A 14480-nucleotide genomic window follows, 5' to 3' on the forward strand; every position below is an offset into this window, starting at 1 on the left:
TGGCATTGCGTGCTGACATGGCATTTGGATGAATGTTTAATTTCCTACCTCCAGACACTCCTGTCTGACACTTGCAGCCACATTTGAACAAGATGCAACAGAGGAGAGAAAGAACAAATAAAAGGGTAAAAGGACCTTCCTTTCCTCTTCTTGCTCAGTAATACTGTATATTTATTAGGCCGCCTGGTAGAAGTGAACCATCAGTTCCTGATGCCTCCTGGATGTCTAGGCTACCCTGGGGAGCTTTCCAGTTCCTTGTTGTCACAGGTTTTTCTCTGTGCAGACCTTAGTGACCCACCAGTGCCTAAGCATAGCTCAGGGGTTAGATCACTGGACTTGTGAACCAGGGATTGAGAGTTCAGAGATTGCTGTGGTTTCCATCCCTGCAACTGGCTGCCTCACCTACTATCCTCAAGTAACGTCTATGTTGTCTGGACAGGCACTTGCAGCAGTACTTCATCTGAATTGACCTGCCTTGTTTAGTCATCTTCCTGCGTCTCTTCCCCTGAGCCATTGGAGCCTGTCTGAACTGTCCTGACATCCTCTCTTGAGGGGATGGATTCAATGAGCTCTTTACATGACCACGGTTCAGTTATGCTCTTGTCTGGTATAGACATTAGGATCTGTCCAGTTGCCCTTTTCACATGCCTTGTTGTAAGCATCATCCAGGGCCTCAGCCGCCCTCCAATCCCAGTCTTGTTCTAGGCCTCGGTCTCTCTCGTCTTCCTTTTGTCCCTGGATTGGACCATCTGAGTTCCCCAGCATCCTGCTGTGTTATTGTGGAATGATCCGCTTGCTTGTGGCGTCCTGGTAATCGATTGTTTTTAAAAATTAATTTAAATAGTTACTTACTCTGGGGCATATAAGCAGTGACGTGGTCACGTGAACAGAACCAGCCTCCCCTTCTCACTCCTGTCCAGTGTTCAGTTCTAGCTACCTGTGCTATGGGGCTGGCCTTACTATAGTACCGTAGCTGAGGACAGGGCACAAGGAGGATAACACCAGATACCTTTGCTGAATGACAAAATAAAAGACAACCCAAACCGATGTGAACAATATACGCCTTTAATTATACTCCATGAAAGGTAACAGGATTTGCAATTCCCCCCCAATTAATGATCTCGAGTTATATACTCTGAAAAGATACAGAATCCTTCATGCAAAGAATCAGGTTTACATTTTGCACATAAGCTATGGAATATACAACTGTACAATATTTACACTTTAAAATTATAGAAACATTCTGGATTTACTAAAAAATAAATAAGAGAATGACACCCACACAAACGCCGTGGTGAGAACGGTCTGTAGACCGCCCGACAGCACAACTAGATACGTGGAAATGGATCTGTTCAGTATGACTTGCTGTACATTGGAAACACAGAATGATTCTGTAAAATATAAATGTCGCATTGGAAAAGCACAAACCGCTTTAGTGACATAAAAAAGTTCCTAATATTTGTTCTGAATGCAAGACTTAGGCCAGCTAAACCTTGGATGTAATTTTTTTTTATATTTATCTATTTTTTGGGGTCTACTTACCCTTATAAAGAATACAAATCGGGAACAAATGCTGCTCAGTGCAAGTAACAAAGAAGGACATGGCTGGAAACAATCGCTCCAGTAGGGTCAGGTTCATACACGTCATGGTTCAGGCACAGTTTGCTAAAAACTGCATGAAGTGATGGAAAATACAAACTTTATCCTCTATTTTTGGAAACCAAAGTTTATAATAAAAATAAAAAAACAAAAACAGCGCAAATCAGAGACTGAATGTGGAAAATGTCCAATCTGAATAAAGTCTACACAGTCAGATTACCTAAATGGAAATCAAGTGGGTTATAGTAAAATGTGCTAAGGGAGAGCCCTCTTCTTCAAGATAGGGCAAAGAAGGTGATGAGTGATCTAGTGAGACCAAGTGGGGACTAGTGACACTACTTAGGCATGAGGTTAGGGTAATGTGGATTCAGAGGGTAACCTGTCTTGTAGGCACACCACCAAGGCTCAGGCGCAGCAAAATATTGGTCCAGATGCAGATTCTAGTTATCTCTATTGTGAGAAAAAGTCACAAGTAACCTTGTACTCAGTAGAAGTACATGTCCTAAAGGCCACTGGCAAAGGTTTACTGCACTTGGGATATCATGTTTCGAGTAGGTACTGTTTTAGCTGACATTTTTTGAGCTAAGCCAATAGGATATTCCTTTTCAATCCAATCTAGTCTTTGGCTGCAGATTTTAGTAGGATTAGGATAATGTGCATGATGGTAGTCTGACCCCCATTTTGTGTTGTTGAGGCAACATGGCCAGGTATGTTGGCTATCAGCGACTCATTCCCATCTCTCTATTGAAATACATATTGCATGCTTGGCCGACCAAGGGAGCATCTTCATGAGGGAGTCAACAGTCAGCAATAACAGCTGACATATCTTATGGCCGGCATAAGACATGGATAACTGTAGGATGTAATAAGATTACATGTGAAGACCAACCCCCCCTTTCCCCATAATACACAGAGAAAAATTAGCCATTTACTTTCCCCGATGCCTCCCAACATGGTCCAGTCCTCTCCTCTCAGTCCAGTGTTGACTTGTGGCGGAAGCCCCAGCCATACGTGACTGCTGATTTGCCAATTGACGCCAATCAGCGGCCTCAGCGAAGGGCATGTGACGTCACTACCTATGACACCCAGGCCTCTTCCTGAGGCCAATGATTGGCCTTAGCAGTCACGTTACCCCTAAGGCCAATCAGCAGAAGGGATCCAGGACGGCACATACGGCGAGCAGTTTGACTTTGAAAAGACGCCGGAGCAGAAGGACCAGACCACACTGGGAGGACACCGGAGTACTGGGGACAGGTGTGATTTTTTGTTTTTATTTTTCCACCTCCCTGGCCTACATAAAATATAAAAAAAAATTGCCTGGACAACCTCTTGACAAACATGATGTATTTCCACACTAGAGACTTGGCAGTAGGCCTTCAGTATGGAATGCTACACACCCATGGTTTTTGATGGACATATCCTGAATAGATTTGCTCATATCTGCTTGTTCAGGTAATGGTTTTTACAGCTAAGGAAGAAGGCACCTACCAACTCCAGATCTACTGATGCCTCCACAGAGGGGTCCATGTCTGACCAGAATGCTAGTAGCAGAAATGGATTGTTCAGATCCATTAGTAGGATGGATCACCACGTGGGTCAAGGTGGATCTATTGGATTGTCAATACCATTCAGTCAACATCAGAGCAAAGTTTATTGAGCTCAAAGTCTCCTGTTGTTTGGATGTCTTAGCATTTAATCTGCTAGGTTAATATTGGGCCTCTTAAAGGGATTTTATAGCCCCAAACTAGGTTTTCAGTATGTTCTCTGAGAGAGTCTGACACCCAGATCCTGCAAGCTGCTACTAGATGGGCAGCGCTGTTTCTATTCAAGTAATAGGAGCGGCCCCGCAGCCCCTTTCCCTGCATAATGGAGCTTCTGGAGAACTGCAATGACACTCCTATTACTTGAATAGGAGCAGCCTGCGCGTGCTCCCCGTCCACCAGCAGCTTCCATCACCTGGACTGCTGGACCTACACAGATCACATACTGATGACTTATCCTGTGACTAGGTCATCAGTATGAAATCAAGATTTGGGGCAGGAAACCCGTTTAACACTTTCTTCTACTAGATAAGAGATCTTAACACTAAGAAATGAGTCTTCCCTATATTCTGCATGACTATTGAGCTGTATAATACTGGTGGGCTACAGGTAACGTACTCCAATATACAACAGAATTTTCCCTTCCTAGCAAACCTCTTTTTGGGTTAAATACATTACAATTCTAAGAAGGCAATAAAGTAAAGATTTAAAGGGTATTCGAGTCAGTGTCAATCATGACCAGAATACCCCTTTAAGTGTTTAGGAGCTGCCTCCTTGCTTATTTTAGTAGATGTATCCCAGTACATCCAAGGAAGCATCTCCTATGGACAAAGTGGAAACACAAATAGCCCTATATTCTGTAAATAGGACACAAAACCAGTATCAAACTAGTATCAGCTCTACAATCCCTATATGTACGAAGTGAGAGGAAACCAGGACCTCCATCAAGGAGGATCTACTATGGTGCAGATGTATAGAGTATGTGAATAAAAGTGGATAACATACATTACTATCAATAGGACAGCTCCATTGTTCATGAAGTCAGTATCTGGGGTTTGGTCATATAGGGCAATCTCCTACAACATAGGGTAGTATTGTACAATAAGCACCTGTACAATAGGGCTCAGTTTTTACGTGGCCACTGATTTTGCTGACTGTAGGCCTATTTACAACATGACGGTCTCCGATCTGCCGCTGTGCAGTAATAGTCTTACCCTACACCCAATTTGGACAGAAATGTAGATGGCCAATAACAGCACAGTAATGGCAAAACATATTGGCTGCCCTGCAAATCTGTGTACACCACTGACAACGTGAACAAAGCAGACGGGATTTCTACCACTGTCTGGCATGATGTGATGGAGATGCGTTTGATGGGAAAGGAAAAAAAAATAAATTCTAAACTGCAACCAATTCTCTCTTATTCTGCAGTTCCCATATACGTTCAATATAACATAGATAATAGACATTGTCCGCCTATGTACGCTTTCCTATACAATAGACTGTTTTTACTTTCCAAAAATACACAATATTTCACACTACACAACATAATGAGAGTGCCCCTTAAAATTCCTGGGTCATTTTCACATTTGCGCACTATTTGTAACGGAGTGTCAGTGTAATTTCCCACATCTAGAGAATCTGGTGTACACAACTGATGACATGTGTGTCCAGGATAGCATACCTTATCAGATTTGGTTGTATAACCCTTTACATATATACAGTGCACACACACAATTCACCATGTAAAGCACCTTCTATTTCTGATGACTGTATACAGGTTGTAGATGACATTTATAAGGCCATTAGCTTACTTCGAGCACCATTTCCTAAGAGGGATTGTTAACATCCATGGGTTCGGACATCGTTTTTGGATTACCTTAAAGAATAATGCCGCTCAAAAAGAAAATTTGTTGGTGAAACTAGGAGTGATGTAGCACACTTAGAATAGCGGTCAGGCTGAATGACCTCATGACATTACCCCTGTAATACCATACATACAACCTGTGGACAGATGTGATATCGTGGTCATATTATATTCTAAACCAGTCCAACGTCTTTAATAAAAGTGCTATAATAGGTATTTATGTAACAAAACTGGTACAGTAAGTCCATCCATGGCCACCCTGAGAAACTAACAAGGGCCTGTGTTCACTTTCTGTGCCATTTTCTGGCACATGCCATGTCTTAATTTACAGAGAAGGATGTTGCAAAAGTAAAACAATATTATAGACAACATAATAATGTAAGGAACACTTGCTCTAACCGCACACTGAAGGGACATTGCATAAGTCAGCCATATATACCCCCTTTACATCATCTATATAGTGATTGAGACCTTGCAAAGTGGATGCTTTTGTCTGCACCCCAGTGACATCGCGGGCGGTGAACCCAACGCATCGGCAAGAACAAAAGGCCTTTGGGAACATTGTGATCGCTGCTTAGAACTGTTTAAGGCATAAATCCTAATGTTATCGTATTAAACCAGTCGCTGCAGTGGAATACACACCGCATTATTAGATCATGCATGGATGGATGCACTCGTCCACCAGCGGGAGGCGCTCTACACAACAGAATTGACTTGCTCCTTAGCAGGCACAATTGTGTAATACCCCTGCTGTTAATTATATGTAGCGTCAATATAAGCTGGTGCTACCTTATTTATATATATGGATATAGGTTTTATATAAAATAGAAAAACTGTACAGATCACCAGTTAGCTTATAGATTCAATGTTCAGTGGATATTCAGAGATTAGATGAACGTGGAATAAACCAGATCTCCAAAGCTGGCTGCAGCAGGCTCGTCCTTAACGTCAGGATAAGATAGAGGATATACCGATATAAGCTGTTTACACGATCGCTAGAGGCCTGCTGTAGCAAGAACGACCATCATGCAATGCTATGCTCGCACCTCGCCTGGTCTACTGTATTTAGTACCATCTACATAGCTGCCATTGTAGAAAAAAAATTAAATAGGGAGGAAGATGAAATCGGAGATGTACGCACTAAGGATATGGGTGTAGTGTTTGCCAGGGGACAGGGGATATTTACATTGCGAGGAGGCAATCTTTGAAGGAGTCTTCAAGTTCACAAAGGCTGGACTTCAACTTAAAAACATCAAAAGTGAAATAAATAAAAAAAAATAAGGAAGAAAAATCTGGGAATCTGGATAGCACAGTGCTGAGTGGATACCAGTACGGTATGGCAGACATTCTCACTGGGAGTGGCGTTTCTGGTGTCGCCTGTTGAGGCAGTAGCAGTCCAGGTTTAGGTTGGTCCTTTGACTCGTACCAGGAGTGATACTTGCAGATTCTTGTATCACACAGGCTATTTCTTATTAGCGATTCTCCTCTTCCTTGTCGCTAGCATGTCATAGAAGGGGTCTTTGCTAATACTAGCTCTACAGGAAGACAAAACATGGAAGACTGTATTAGGAGAAAACACAGACACAATGGATGACACCAGATAATACTAGTAATGAGATTCCCCTATGCCTAACCATGAGATGTCGCTTATAAGTCAGCTGATTTACAAAGGTAATAAACAGCTGGTACTGCCTGGCATTGGTCACACTACACTGCTAGCGTACATTGGAGAGCTGCGGAGAGGTACGCTGCCTCACCCTGTCATCAGTAGTAATATAGGGCCTGTGTATAAACAGTGCTGTCTGCTGTGCACTCGCGTCTCTTCACACCCAATGTCAGGTCAGGTGGAGCAGCATGCATGGACAACCCTTTTAAGACCCTGGCTACAAAACTACACCCAGGATAGTGGTAAAATAATGGGATTTGCGGCACTTGTGCTGCAAATGTAAAGTTCCCTTAGGGGTTAAAAAAGTGCAATTAATTTTGTGACCGCAGAGTGAGCACGAGAGTTGGATTGTTTGCAATGATAGTTGAAGTAGTTCAGCCAGATTAATTTATCACCTATCCACTGGACAGATGGAAATTGCTAGGTAAGTCAACACTGTGCTCAAACTCCTCCTAGGCATCGGAATGCAAAAGAGGTAGATAGATAGATAGATAGATAGATAGATAGATAGATAGACAGATAGATATGCTGGCCTTATGCTGCTTGTGTGCAAATACTTACACATTAGCAGTGTGTGGTTGCTCCAGCAATATATATTTACAATATCGGCTTACCTAATAAAGTTACTTGAAGCACAAATTGAATGCTACATTTGTAGTGGCAAGTCGCATTTAGCATGGAGAATTGAGAATATAGAAGATGGAGACTATAATTGGTAAAATGTCTTAAAGGGTTTTTTTATGTATGACTTTTCATACTATGATCTACACACAGGATAGGTCATCAGTATGTGATCTGTGGGGGTCCAACATCCAGATTCCACACAGATCAGCTGTTCAGGCAGCGCTAGAGCATGGGAAGATAATAGTAGTCAAAGAGCTTGTGCAGCGTCGCTCCTATTCGAGTAATAGGTGCACCACTGCCCTTCTCCTGAACCACTATGCAGTGGATGGGACTGCTCCTATTACCTGAACTATGAAAAATCAATTTGTGGCCAGACAACACCTTTAAAGCAATCTAACGTCAGCTTATTGGTTTATCACCACTGGATCTGCAGTGGCCATGACTCACTTTATGGACTTTATCCATTCTTCCTTCTCTTCAGGTGTCGGTGCAGATATTCTGTACACAACATGGTTCCCTTCAACAACTCTCCCGTCTGCTTCTGTTTTACAGGCTTTAATAACTTGTCCTTTGTGGCTTGGATTGAATAACTCAAAGCAGTTCTGAATAAAATATAATAGAGGAATGAGAGGTTACGGTGTAGCCAGCCAGGTAACAAATCACTATATGTATTACTGCTGCGGAATATTACCCCAATATCTATCTCTGGTCATATAGATTGCAGTCACTAAAATGATTATATACCAGGAGACAGATTATCCTGACATGACTGTTTAGGGACTCATGCACACATCAGTGTTTATCTTCAGTGTTATGTCCATTTCTTTCATATACAAATTCAAGTCTATACAAAAAGTAAATTTTTTTATTTTTAATGGACCTATGTGTCTATTCCAGTTTTTAATAGAAAACGTTCTATTCCACTCTGTTCACATGACAGAGCTGAAACTTGTCTGTGTACAACAGATTTGTGCAGGATTCATTTTGTTCACAACCCATTTAGCTAAATGTGTGTAAACTGGGTCCGTGAAAACACACCTGATAGGACTATCAATGAAGATTTCAGATTTTCACTGAAAATGGTCTCCCGAAGTCTATAGGATCATCCATTTTTCAGACACACAGATTCATGAAAAACAGATGAAACGCTGATGCTAAAAATGGATGCACAGACCTGTTTTTTCACGGATGAAAAACAAACAGATGTGTGCGTGAGGCAATAGTAATATTGTATTCCTCATGTAACAATCCTAGATTCTCTTTTCTTGGGCAGTTTTTCTGCTTTCTGTCCTGGAAATGTCTTAATAAATTTACAACCATCAAACAATAGGACAAGATTAGAGAAGAAAAAAAAAAAAAAAATACTCACTGGTTTTCGAGGATCTTCAACTTCTCTGATGCTCAAATTTTCCAAGGGAATTATCCCTCTTGGCTCTTTATCCTGTAAAAGCAAACAATGTATGATTAAACCAGTAAAAATGTAATTATAGTCGCAAGACATCTGGAAATAGTGAGGCTGCAGTTAGTTTATGGTCCACCAGGGGGAGTCAAAATGCAAGCTATAGAAGAGGCCACTGGCGAAACAGCAGCTTATAGGAAAAAGTGGAAAGGATTTGGAAGTTACTAGAATTGGATTTTTATTTTTTTTTACGAGGTGAATCACAGTACACAACTGTTTACTAACACTCACATCATCTTTTCAGACTTTGTCATGGATTCTCAGATGTTATGCTTGACCAAAAGTACAAACAGTGTATCCGGGCTCAGGTCTGGATATAAACAAGAACCTTTAGGTGATATGTCAGACTACACTTAAGGGATTTTCTGGCCCCAAATGAATTTTTCATACTGGCGACCAATTCACAGGATAGGTCATCAGTATGTGATCTGTGGAGGCCCGACACCCAGACCATGCGCAGATCAACGGTCTTGCAGCCTCAAAAAGCCAAAAGCTGGTTTAGTGGATGGGGAGTGTGTGCAGATTGCTTCTATTCAAGTTATAAGAGTGGCGATGCAGCTCCGTCCATCGTATAGTGGTGGTTCTAAATAATTGCAGCTTCTCCCCTATTACCTGAATAAGAGCAATCTGCACACGCTCCCTGCCCTCTGCACCAGCTTCCAGCGCCTGGAGGCTGTCGTTACAGCTAATCTGTGGAGGATCCAAATATCGGACCCACCCAGATAAACATTTCTGTCCCTATTCTTATTGGACAGACACAAAAGTGTTGTATATGTGTTTGTGTCCTTCAAAAAACAGATGTCCCCCCCCCCATGTTGATCCCCATCTATACAGGTGATAATCCTTTCGCATCCATTAAAAATGCTATGTATAAATGCACTCTTAGATTTGCCATGTGTAGCCATCTCTTCCAACTTTCCTCATATACGTGCAAGCATGGACCAGTCAAGCAGTACATGGACATTGAACTGGGAGAGGAGACAGAGCTGCTGCTCGACTGGCAATACCCTTAAGAACAAAAGGATCAGGAATTTGTAAATCCAGCAACCCAATCCTTATCTGCTTTTAGGGACAGTCAGAACCCTCCTATACATGAGATGGTCAACTGAGCCGGGTACATTGGCGACATTGGCTGATACATATCTATCATGTATAGGCAGCTTAACTAATACAGCTCTGTGGAAATAAGGGGGATGAGTCACTACAGGGGAAACGCTAATATTGCTGTCCAGATGTCCAGCATGGTCAAATTTCAGTCAAGGTGCCCGGGCTACTTACCGTCGTGTATTCAAAGTAATAAAGACAGTTATCCGTCAAGATGAACCATCTGCGTTTCCACGTCTTGACTCTTCCTCCTGGAGACAGAAAGATCAGACCATGAAGAAAGCAGCTGAGGAATAATGAACCTCCAGAACTAGTCTCTTCATTTACAGGACATTTGCCCCTTCCTTTACTGATGGAGTTGTCATTTGTGTACAGACATGTGCTTCTCATTTATCCAGCACATTCTCCACCCTCTGCAAACTGCATGGGGAAATAGAACTTAAGACTAACATATCCGGGAAAAAGAGCCTTTATTATGAATTTCCCAATGGGGTCTCCATTATTACAAAGATTTATCATAAAATACTTTTCACTCGGACAATCCCTGACTACATTACAGGACGCATCAAGACTAAAGTCTTCTATTGTGCGTGACCAAATCTTAAGACAAGCTCTGGAATAAATCCAGAAGCGGTCCCTGAGGAGAAAATCCGAGGCAAATTTTGTGTAGGAATGACATCATACAATATCTTTATTAGCTGGGGCATACTTACTGCCGAAAACATCTAACCCTAGCAGACAAAAATAGCTTCCACCTGTTTTACATTTCAGATTTTATGTACAAGAAGGAGGCTCAGTTTAACCATTTCTACCGTTCAGAATAGAATGGGTGGACGCAACCTTCAATACTTTGTCAGAAAAAAAAAGTTAAAAGAACAAATAAGATTTTCGAGTTACGGAAAAAGCAGATGCAAGCCTGGAACGAACAAACAATGTCTGGACACAACAGTGAAGATGACAGCAAATTAAGCAGCCGATGGAAACGCAGACCAAGAGCGTGACTTGTAAGCATGGGTGTTCAAAAGCTATGCAAACTCATGCTTCTTTGCCCATTGCTCGATCTTTTGGTAAAGGTCTAGGCAACCTACGGTTCTTCAGCCCTTGGACGTCATGAGCTGCTTATTCCACAGCTAGGATAGCAATGATAGATTCACTAGAGCTGCAGAGCCTCAGATTGCCTCTCCAATTTACAGCATTTTGCCTAGGGTAGAGACTCCAATTTAGAAGACTGCAGTCCGTTTTCAGCTTTATCTTCTTTTGGTTGACAGGTCAGAGACTTAGAATACTTATGAATCCATTATCCATGCCTTAACTTCATTACAGAATAATGTCATTACAGATCATGTAGTTAGAGCAAGAGAAAATTACATTATACACCTATGAGTTACTATGTGCAACCCATCTGCAAAGCATCATGACTGGGCCTATACCTGCCCAGAATGCTGATGGAATCGCTCGGCCACCATGACGGATATCCAGCGTCTCCCCTTACAGATTTCAATAGTTCAGTAAGAACTAATTTCAATGCCCGGGCCTTTTTATCCCAAGAGAGATAAACCACTGCCAAAATGATATGGAAATGCTCATTCTGGTCTTCCTAATGAAAACACATGCACCCTTGGCCAAACCAAGCATACATGTGTATTTAAGGGGATGGGAGGAATAGATTCTTCTAGGTGATATCTATTGCAGGGACCCTAAGGAGGACCTGCAGATCAGGTCCAAAAAGTCTAATGATATACAGTACATCATCTGATAGGCACCGTCATCTTGAGTATTTTGGCGTTGTTTAGCCAAACTGTTCAGCCATTCCAAAGATATAAGCCCTTTTAGTTGTAATGCAAAATATATATACTAGAGAACACTAGTCACGTGGGCAGTAAAACTGTAGCGGGCCGGGGTCTCTGTGTGCTGTATGTCCTGCCATGTTACCACTCACTTGGGCTAGAAGAGCTTATATCTTTGGAATGGCTTATTGGATTTGCATAAACAAAACACAAAAATGCTCAGGGTGACGGCAACAGATGATGTAGATCTTTGCGCTTTTCATACATGGTGACATTTCCTCAAACCTTACACTGTCTTGAAGACATCATACAGCTATTCATTAGTAAATAGAGTAAATAGAAACAATGAGGCGGCACATATAGGCGCCCTCTGTGACGTTACTAGTTCCTTTTGAATTGCCCAGATGCACTCTTGGGAATATAGGCTCACCACACACACACTGTGGCCATATATAGATGTGTATACATATCTATCTATCTATCTATCTATCTATCTATCTATCTATCTATCTATCTACACACAGATAGCGCAAGTGTCCATAGCAGAAATTTTCTGATCAATTTTATAAATGACCCTTAAAATCTGCCACTGCACTGTAATAAAATGTATCTGCCTCCGTCAATCATTTGCCATAGGGAGACTTTGCAGTCAATACAGATAACAATTACTAAGTATTTCTAAGATAACCAGTTAAATATAGCTATGAAGCCAAACCGGATAACGCAGAAAAACAAATTTATATCTATTATACACACATCAGCTGTAAGCATATATAGCACAATATATATCCCGACTACTAGCCAGAGCAACGCAAGCAAACCCAGGTGGCCCGCTTATGGTAAACGAGAACATCCATCGTGTTTCCTTCCTAAGGGATGTGTACGGTATTGATTAACAATAATGTGCAGCTCCAGTGAGCGTAGAGTAAAGAGTAGTGTGATAGCAAGGTCTGAAATTTGACATTGCAAACGGTTAACCAAGTACTAATTGCAAAAAAGTAATATAGATTTACAAATATAAAAAAAAAAAATCTAAAAAGGCTTTACCAAGTTAATAAAACTGAAAGAAAAGTAACTAATATGTGTTGTCAATTCTCTCCAAAGTCACCAAATATTAGAAGTACTGTACTTATTTATCATATTCAATATCATGCCCAACTCTGTGCTGCGCCTTTGTTTTCATGCTGCCAGGGCTTGCAGGGGCAAGGATTACCAATATAAAAGACTACAGTGATCCATTTCTCTCCCCTATCACAGACATTGTCTCCATGCCTCACTGTTAGAAGGTGTAAGGAAGTGCTGTAATTACTCACTGTCTTCACACACAACACAAAGCAAAAACAATTCCAAGGATACCTTTGATATGTAGATTAGACTGCCAGGATGACTGTAAAAGTTTTTACGGGTATGCAAATAAGCCTCAGGTAGCACAGTGGGTGCTGACCTCACTGCTGAAGCACAGCCATGTCATCTGATATAACGTCCATCCAGTCAATGACATTATTTCTGATGACGCAGCTGTGCTCAGGCAATGAAGTCAAAGCCCCTTGTTCTCCATGAGGCTCATTTGCAAACCTGTAATGAAACTGTTTTACAGCCATCCTGGAGGGCTAATCTATATATCAAAGGTGTGCTTGGAATTGTCTTCACAGCGGGTACATTACTATAACAGTAGTTCATCTTGGCCTGGTATAGGGGATAGACTCCCTTTAAGAAACTGTCCTGTTGGTCAGCATAAGAAACCTAAATCCACTGTGACAAATACATGGAAGAAGGGTAAGAGCCAAAAAGAGGTGGATGTAAGTGGTATGTGTTGTTTGACAATCTGTACTACAGAGTGGGAGAGTGAGGAGATACCCTCCTACACTAAACACATGGTTATGTCACATGAATATGAGAAACCCCAATGGCATGCTAATATGACCACATGTAAGGCTGACATATCTCTTCTAAACATCAGAGCTACCCTTACTGCATGTATACCATATGCACAAATCAATAATTCCTATACTATTTGTAGCCATTTACAAGGGCAGAGGCTATCGCACCAAAGACGTTTATGGCATATCCTGTGTCTCTGGAGGCAAATTTATCAAAAAAGACCCCTGTATTTCTAAATAATGTGAAATTCAATAGATTATGTAGACAGTCCTACGGGAGCATTGCACCCTTCCCAAAAAGTAGAAAAACTCCCATCATCAGAAATATTCCAAATATAAAAGATTTCAACTTTGAACACATCTAGAAATTAGGACTACTCTTCAGTAACAACTTTTTGTGTAATTTTGGCTACAGGGAGCAGCAACTGAGGATTATACCCAGAAAAGTTCCTCAAACAAGAAGGCAGATTTATTACTACTGTCAGGCAGCTTGGAACTAGACTAAAATTTCCAAGTTCATCACAGTGGCTCATGCTGGTTGATATCTTTGGAGAATTTCTAGACACTTCTGTCTAAGGCTACATTCACATCCGTGCTGGAGTCATCCTTTCGGAGACTCCGGCGCACAGTCCATCATTCAATATCGGACGTAAAAGCTCTTCAAAGCCAGCGATACTTGTTAAAAAAAAAAAAATAACACCCAACTGATCCTTTTGCAGCCAAAGGGGTCCCTTGGGATCTGTAGCTGTGTCATTAGATGGAACATTTTTCAGTACTTCTGGACCTTTGGCAAATCAGAAAAACGTAAACTCCGGTGTGAATGTAGTGTCACTTCATACCACCCCTTACATAAGATGCACAATATTGTACCAGCGTTTTGGTACAGAAAAAGTGATCTAAACACGAGCCCATCCAGCCAAGTCACATACCTTTCCATCTAAACCACAGTACAA

At 41.5% G+C, this 14480-nt stretch overlaps 1 protein-coding gene across 1 annotated transcript in view; it reads right to left on the reverse strand.

The window, feature by feature from the left end:
• Positions 1-1049: 1049 nt before the first annotated feature.
• Positions 1050-14480, reverse strand: part of LOC142217509 (cytohesin-3) — a 97133-nt gene continuing 83702 nt past the window's right edge. The window contains exons 10-13 of the mRNA XM_075285789.1: positions 10035-10111; positions 8667-8738; positions 7745-7899; positions 1050-6542 (exon numbers count right to left, since the gene is read on the reverse strand). Coding sequence (XP_075141890.1) covers positions 6470-6542; positions 7745-7899; positions 8667-8738; positions 10035-10111 — 377 coding nt within the window. The 3' untranslated portion in view covers positions 1050-6469. The remainder of the gene's footprint in view (positions 6543-7744; positions 7900-8666; positions 8739-10034; positions 10112-14480) is intronic.

The sequence above is a fragment of the Leptodactylus fuscus genome, chromosome 8 (genome assembly GCF_031893055.1).
Source record: "Leptodactylus fuscus isolate aLepFus1 chromosome 8, aLepFus1.hap2, whole genome shotgun sequence".
Lineage (NCBI taxonomy): Eukaryota > Metazoa > Chordata > Amphibia > Anura > Leptodactylidae > Leptodactylus > Leptodactylus fuscus.